Source organism: Sesamum indicum, linkage group LG11, assembly GCF_026168435.1.
Source record: "Sesamum indicum cultivar Baizhima isolate 11 linkage group LG11, ASM2616843v1, whole genome shotgun sequence".
Taxonomy (NCBI): Eukaryota; Viridiplantae; Streptophyta; class Magnoliopsida; order Lamiales; family Pedaliaceae; genus Sesamum; species Sesamum indicum.
The window spans coordinates 7,024,169-7,032,160 of NC_142667.1; the positions used below are offsets into that span (position 1 = coordinate 7,024,169).

Here is a 7,992-nt window from a genome sequence, read left to right on the forward strand (position 1 = left end):
GCCCAATGAATTTAATTAAATTCAATTTAATAAATCCAAACTAAATTAAGCCCAATATCATTTAATCCAATTAAAGACATTAGCCCAATTCTATTTAATTAATAAATTTAATTTATTAATTAAGCAAAAATTAAATTAATCCAATTAATTTGATCTTGGTATCCATCCAATGGATCATCTCAACATGTAAATAATATAATCATTTAACTCTTCAGAATTAATTCCTAGTCCTTACACAGTGATTTGTGTTAAGTTCATCTTTTAGTTAGACTTGGGGCTAGTTTCCAACACTACTGATTAATTAAATTCAATTTAATTAATCATTTTTTATCAACCATTGATCAAGAAACCCCGCTACCATGGTTGACTGTCTAGCAACGGTCTATGGCACTAGAAACTAAGTGAATATCCGTGTAAATATTTAGACTCTCGATTTCATACGAGTGTCAGTTCCCATCTTGGACTAGGCATCTATGCTTTAATACTTGAGATTGCATTTCGCTTAATTGCTCAACATAGGAAACCATTTCTTATTTGGTCAACCACTGTAGCTATAGATTTTATGATGCGTAAACGCGTCTCCAAGTGCATAGGAGATACTGCTGTCACATACTAACATAGGACGGATCCTCTTCTTGAAACCCATCGTCCTCCTACACATTCCGACTGCACTGGACAAGACTTATAATGATCATGTCTATGACACAATCACATCTCGCACAGATCCAAGATACAGCTATCGTGTGCACGTGACTGCCATGGTTCCTCAACTCTAAGGACTACTCCTGTACTATCGGAGCCAGGGACTCAAGTCATGTCGATCAAGTCTCCAAGGATTCTATATAATGATTCCCAAGAGTCAGTTCAGTCAGTTGCCCACCTTGTCAACTAACCCACTGAAATTGCATAGACGTCCAACGTCTATCGCCGATAAAACACGACACTCATCCAATAAATGCAATACCAAGTGCAAGTCTCAATAGGACTCTCAATGCCCTATTTTGAGATCCTGACTTGAAAAGTTTCAGACCGACCCTCAGAAGTTGGTATCATAGCCGGTATCCAATGCGCAACCCAACTGCATAAGTTATCTCAATGGTCTGTGGGCATCTGTTGTGACATTGAAGCGATACTTAACGTAATTGGTAAGCATAACAGATACATATACCAAACATGAATACTTACCATATTCATCAGGCTATATTACTTGAATAAAGATCGTTTGAATAGTTTCCAAAACTGTCAATCCAATTGGTTTTCTGTTCACCTATTCCAACATTTAGAACTGTCTTAGAATCAAGAAAGAGTAAGAGTGTAAAAGTGTGAGGATTCTTGTTACCAAATGATTGCATGACACCTCTATTTATAGGCCTTCCCGTGGAGTAGGATCTGGAGATTAGCAGGATAAATCTGATGTTTTCTAGTTGTATGTGTTAGCTAAATAACAAAAAAAGAATCCCAAGATTCGGACTTAGCTTGAAGGAGTTATAGTCTTTTGACTGAATTTTTCCCAATTTGTTCGAGTCTTCTGGGAGTCTACTAATTGTTGATTACAAGTTAGATTGTCACCTATTTATGAGGAGTTTGTTGGAGATATTTTAGCATGATATATCATAATGTGTTGGCAACCTGCATGACATATATGCCTAGCTGTTTGATTATGTGTCCACCTGATAATGGGCTTACTCTTTGGACCTACCAATTTAGTAAAGGTAAGAAAAATGAGTTTTTATGGGTTTTACCTATCTTCTCATGGGCCAACTAGTTTTGGACTAATTGGGTTGATGGGTATGCCTTAGGCTGGTACAAGAAGCGTAGAGCGGGTATCATACACACACAGAGCAAGTAAATTCTTTTTGATATCCAAAAGTTATTATTAATGTCATCTTGGTACCTCAATAATTATAAATGACTCAATTGTTACCCCACTCTCACCATTCTTAACCTTAGATATTAAAATAAAAATAATTAATCTACCAATTTTTTTACCAAATTCCAATTAATTTATTTTCTCTATATATGAACCAGTTTTTCAATTTATATATTTGATTAATATACATGACAATACTACTTTCTTTTTTTTGTTATGTCCACTAACTTTATTTATAAATATTTGTAAGATAATTCATTATTTAGTAATTAATTATACTAAATTATAATCCAAGGCATATTGCAACCTTGAAGAAAAGTCAACTTTCACTTTAATTTTTTGAAAATTTATAATATAAACTCCTGAATCTAGACGTAAGTTTTTGCAATCATATTTTAATATATCCATTAAATACAAACAAATACCTTCAACAATGAATAAAAAACTTATGTCCTATTTTTATTATATTACTTAGAACAAAATTACTACTTTAAATCTTTGATTGGATTTACATGACTATTATATAAGTTATTTCATAATGATTTCTTTTTATAAATATTATAGATAAATGAGCCAAAAAGACCAATAGTAATAAGAAAACAATATATAATATCTTATAACCAAATGTGAAAATAAAAAGATAACATATATTGATTGATACTATGCAATTTTCTCTCAAGTATATTTATTATTTATTTTAAAATCTAAGAGTAAAATGATCATTACATAAAAATAATAAAAAAATAAATGAAAAACATCATTTAATTTGATATTAAAATGATATTAACGATAAAATTCAAGTACTAATTGAATTATTTGTAAATATGCAAGTACCAAAATGACATTAATGATAAAATTTGGGTAATAAAATAAATTTTACCCCATATATATATAAAATTTATTTTTAAGACCCTAAAAAGTTCTTTCAGTTTGATCACTCTAATTATCTAACTGTTGCTCATAGGATCTTATAAACTTATATAATTTTATTTTACCCAATATTCAAACAGCTTGTTATTGAAGTAAAAGAATAACTGATTTCTCAAAGGGTTGCAGCCTCATAATGATAAGAGATTAAGAAAGGAATAAAGCACAAGAAAGGCATCTTTGGGCAACTTCACAACCTTATAAGAGCTCAATATTGTTACTTTTGCTTTTCTTTGATTAATAGCATGTACATCTCCCTAATGCCTTTTCTCCCACATCGGCATTGCTGCATTTAGAAGAATAGAATGTTTTTAAGAAAGTACATAGCCCCTATTATTCAATGATTTGACTGAGTATCTGAATCTTACAATGGAAAAGGTAGTTCAAGTGGCCCGGGCTATATTTTCCCACTAAGATAAGTGATACGATCAAAGAATCTAAATACGAGCCCGCTTGCGGTAACAAACTTATAATTTCATTATGAGTAGTTTGATTGGACTGATATGTTCGCGGAGTTTATACTTGTGATTTATTTTTTTGTATTTTTTAAAATGCAACAATTTATCCCTCAATAACTTTTAAAATGAAGCAATTTATCTTCCTGTATAAGGAGGTAAATTACTTTATTTTAAAAAGTATAGGAAATAAATTGCTATATTTTTTATAGGGAGGTAATGCAGTTATTTTCAATATCACATGAGGTAAATTACTATTCACCCTAATATTTTATAATAAAGGGTGAGACTCCTAAGATTATATTCAAGAAGGATTGTTACGCTAGTCGTAATTTTCGTACAATTTTTTAAGCATAAAAAAGCAAGAAAAAGGAGCACATATCTGATTTTGGAATAATGCAAAGCCATATATGAAAGCATGCTTACTCATAAAAACCTATACCAAAGGTTGAAAAAAAATCATCTCATTCGTTAAGAATTAGTTACCAAATGCACAGATTTTGTGGTAAGAAAAAGAAAAAGAAAAATGGATTAAGTCATAGTATGTATATTAAAATGAAGTTTGAATCAGCTTTAGCTCATCTATACCAGGAAAAGGGAAAAGGTATGGTTTAATGCAATTAGATATTGAAAATGAGTAAATCATTCTTTTATAAAAAATAAATAGCAATTTATATTCTGTGTTTAAAAAATGAAGCAATTTACCTCCCTGTTTAATGAAGTAAATTGCTTCAATTTTAAAAACACAGAGAGATAAATTGTCGTACTTTGAAAAATACAGAAGGACTGCTTGTCTATTTTTCATAACATGAGTAGGTAGATTGCAATTTACCTGAAGATTCTAAGCGCACAAAGATTGAGCCCATGTCTTGGGGATATTCTTCTTTTTTCTTTAATTTGTCTGGCTTGATACAGATGAACGTAGTAAGATTGAAGTACAAAAATTAAAATCTTCCTTTCCAACATCTCATGGATTCATTTCTTTCTAGAACTTCAGCACAAAGAGCTTTATACCTTCCCTCCATTTCTGTCTAAAAAATGTCTGCTGCAGCACTCTCATGTGCAGCTTCTTCAGCAAATCATTCTTTTCTTCAAACAAGAGAGAGAGAGAGAGAGAGAGAGAGAGAGGATATGTTTTTTATATAGTTAGCAGACTGCCTTTTCTCTAAACATGTTCATCTTTGCTTCAGAATGGAGTTAGAGATATCTTGAAAGCAGCCATTTCCAGGGTAACTTAACAGAGGAGCCAAGTGAGCAGAAAAGGAGCATGAAGCTGGTGGTAGAAGTCATAGATGCTCATGGTCTTGTGCCCAAAGATGGTGCAGGATCAGCAAGTCCATATGTAGAAGTCGATTTCGACAATCAGCTCAGCAGAACCAAAACTATCCCAAGAAACCTCAATCCCATTTGGAACCAGAAACTCCTCTTTGATTTCGACATAACAAAAAACTACCATCATCAACACATTGAAGTCTCTGTTTACCATGAGAGAAGACCTGTTGCAGGCAGGAACTTTATTGGAAGAGTGAGGATTTCTTGCTCGAATGTTGTTAGGAAAGGAGACGACATTTATCAGCGTTTCCAGCTAGAGTCGAAGTCTCTTTTTTCGTTTGTCAGAGGTGAAATTGGCCTTAAAATCTATATCTCACCTGAACCTGAGCCAAATTCTCTGCTCAATTTAGCACAGCCACCACCAGTACACTCTAGACCTCCCAAAGTTACAGATACAGTTCCTACTTCTCCACCTTCTCAAGCCTCTCTTGCTGATGATTCTATCAAGTCCATAGAAAATAATGGAAATTCTGAACTTCCTTTAGTTGAATCTGATAGCAACCAGACAGAGGCTGACTCTAGAAGTGACATTCCAACGCAAGAATCTACGAGTGAGATTGAAGAGACTGCTGAAATTAGACCAGAAACTATTCATCACGTTCACAAGAGCCAAGTCCTGCACCAACAGGGCTTTTTGTTGGGGAAGAGGGCAGAGGGAGTGCAGTTAACAATGCAGCGTCCGATTAGCTTACAAGCTCGTGCTAGCAATGAAGATGACTTTGAGGTGAAGGAAGCAAATCCCCAGCTTGGCGAGCATTGGCCGAATGGTGGAAGAGGATGGATGAGTGGTGAAAGAATGACGAACACGTTCGACCTTGTTGAGCAGGCATTCTATCTGTATGTCCGTGTAGTCAAGGCCAAAGATCTTCCACCAAGCTCCATCACTGCCAGCTGTGACCCATATGTGGAAGTGAAGCTTGGGAACTATAAAGGAAGAACGAGACATCTTGACAGGAAAACGAATCCTGAGTGGAACCAAGTATTTGCCTTCTCCAAAGAGCGGATACAGTCATCAGTTCTTGAAGTTTTTGTGAAGGATAAAGAGATGGTGGGAAGGGACGATTATCTTGGATGGGTTGTTTTTGACTTGAACGAGGTCCCAACCAGGGTGCCGCCTGACAGCCCTCTAGCGCCTCAGTGGTACCGACTGGAGGATAGGCGTGGAGACGGCAAGGTGAGGGGAGAAATCATGGTTGCAGTGTGGATGGGAACTCAAGCTGATGAGGCCTTTACCGACGCTTGGCATGCAGATGCTGCTTCCGTTTATGGGGAGGGAGTTTTCAACGTCAGGTCTAAGGTATACATCTCTCCAAAACTTTGGTACTTAAGGGTGAATGTGATTGAAGCTCAGGACATCATTCCAAATGATCGCAGCCGCTTGCCAGAAGTTTTTGTGAAAGTTCAGGTGGGAAATCAGGTGCTGAGAACTGGGATATGCCCGGCTCGGACAGCAAATCCTCTGTGGAATGAAGATCTAGTCTTTGTCGCTGCAGAACCGTTTGAAGAGCAGCTTGTCCTCACTGTTGAGGACCAAGTGCATCCTTCCAAAGATGAGGTATTGGGAAGAATAAGTCTACCTTTGACGGTTTTTGAGAAGAGGCTAGACCACCGGCCCCTGCATTCTCGTTGGTTCAACCTTGAAAAGTTTGGATTCGGTATGTTAGAAGCCGACAGGAGAAAGGAGCTTAAGTTTTCAAGCAGAATACACTTAAGGGTGTGTCTTGAAGGTGGATATCATGTAATGGACGAGTCGACAATGTATATAAGCGATCAACGACCAACAGCAAAGCAGCTATGGAAGCCTCCAGTGGGAGTACTTGAAGTCGGAATACTAGGTGCTCAAGGACTTCTCCCCATGAAGATGAAGGATGGGAGAGGAAGCACAGATGCCTATTGTGTAGCCAAATACGGGCAGAAATGGGTCCGAACAAGGACAATTCTGGACAACTTCAGCCCCAAATGGAACGAACAGTACACGTGGGAAGTCTATGATCCCTGCACCGTCTTAACACTGGGGGTGTTTGACAATTGCCACTTAGGAACAGAGAAGCCTGGTGCTGGTGCAGCACGAGACTTGCGCATTGGAAAAGTACGCATAAGGTTGTCGACGTTGGAAGCACACCGAGTCTACACACATTCCTATCCCCTTCTTGTTTTACACCCATCAGGCCTAAAGAAGATGGGAGAACTCCAACTAGCAGTTAGATTTACCACCCTCTCCCTGGCTCACATGATATACCTCTATGGCCGCCCTTTACTCCCCAAAATGCACTATTTACATCCTTTCACCGTCAACCAGCTTGACAGCCTAAGGTACCAGGCCATGAGCATTGTAGCTGCAAGACTTGGTCGGGCCGAACCCCCACTCAGAAAAGAAGTTGTGGAGTACATGTTGGACGTCGACTCCCACATGTGGAGCATGAGAAGAAGCAAAGCTAATTTCTTCAGGATCATGTCTCTCCTCTCCGGTATGGTATCTGTGAACCGGTGGTTTAACGACGTTTGCAACTGGAAGAACCCCATCACCTCAGTTTTAGTCCATGTCCTGTTTCTGATACTGCTCTGGTACCCGGAGCTGATACTACCAACGTTCTTCCTCTACGCATTCCTTATCGGGCTATGGAACTACAGGTACCGACCAAGGCACCCACCCCACATGGACACAAAGCTATCATGGGCCGAAGCAGTCCATCCAGACGAGCTAGATGAAGAATTCGACACATTTCCCACGTCCAGGCAACAGGATGTTGTCCGGATGAGGTACGACAGGCTGAGAAGCATTGCAGGCAGGATTCAGACAGTGGCAGGAGACATAGCAACACAGGGGGAAAGGCTTCAATCTCTGCTAAGCTGGAGGGATCCAAGAGCAACCAGCTTGTTCATTTTGTTCTGTGTTTGTGCTGCAGTGGTGCTTTACGTAACCCCGATTCATGTCGTGATTCTTGTTGCAGGACTGTATGTGCTGAGGCATCCGAGGTTCAGGAGCAAGCTACCGTCTGTTCCTAGTAATTTCTTCAGGAGATTGACTGCCAGAACAGACTGCATGCTGTGATATGGGATGATTGTCAAAGGATGCATGGTTTGGAGAATTGTGTGTTGTTTTCTTTTGTAATGTTTGTTTGAGTTGATGTATGCATGCTTTTATATAGGAATTCAATAAATAGAGTAATGTGTTATTGGTTCACGGTTTGTGTTCTGTTGTCGTAATTATTTTGTTGTAGTCAGTTTAAGTTGTCAGGCACGACTAAAAATGCTTGTCTTGGTTTTCTGATTACTTGCACTTCTGTATACGATGAGAAACGGAAACTTCAGACATCAAACATGCTCAACACTTTTCAGAGTTGATGTGTAAATTTTTATTAATTTTGGTCAAATCCAACCGATTATCTTATCTGTATATTTATAAAA

The 7,992-nt window shown here is 37.7% G+C and overlaps 1 protein-coding gene across 1 annotated transcript; it reads left to right on the forward strand.

Moving 5' to 3' along the window:
- The first annotated feature begins 4,270 nt into the window (after positions 1 to 4,270).
- On the forward strand, positions 4,271 to 7,768 carry LOC105173362 (FT-interacting protein 1). The gene has a single exon (XM_011095071.3). The coding sequence runs from the start codon at positions 4,520 to 4,522 to the stop codon at positions 7,634 to 7,636; it is 3,117 nt and encodes a 1,038-aa protein (XP_011093373.1). The 5' UTR covers positions 4,271 to 4,519; the 3' UTR covers positions 7,637 to 7,768.
- The last annotated feature ends 224 nt before the right edge of the window (positions 7,769 to 7,992 follow it).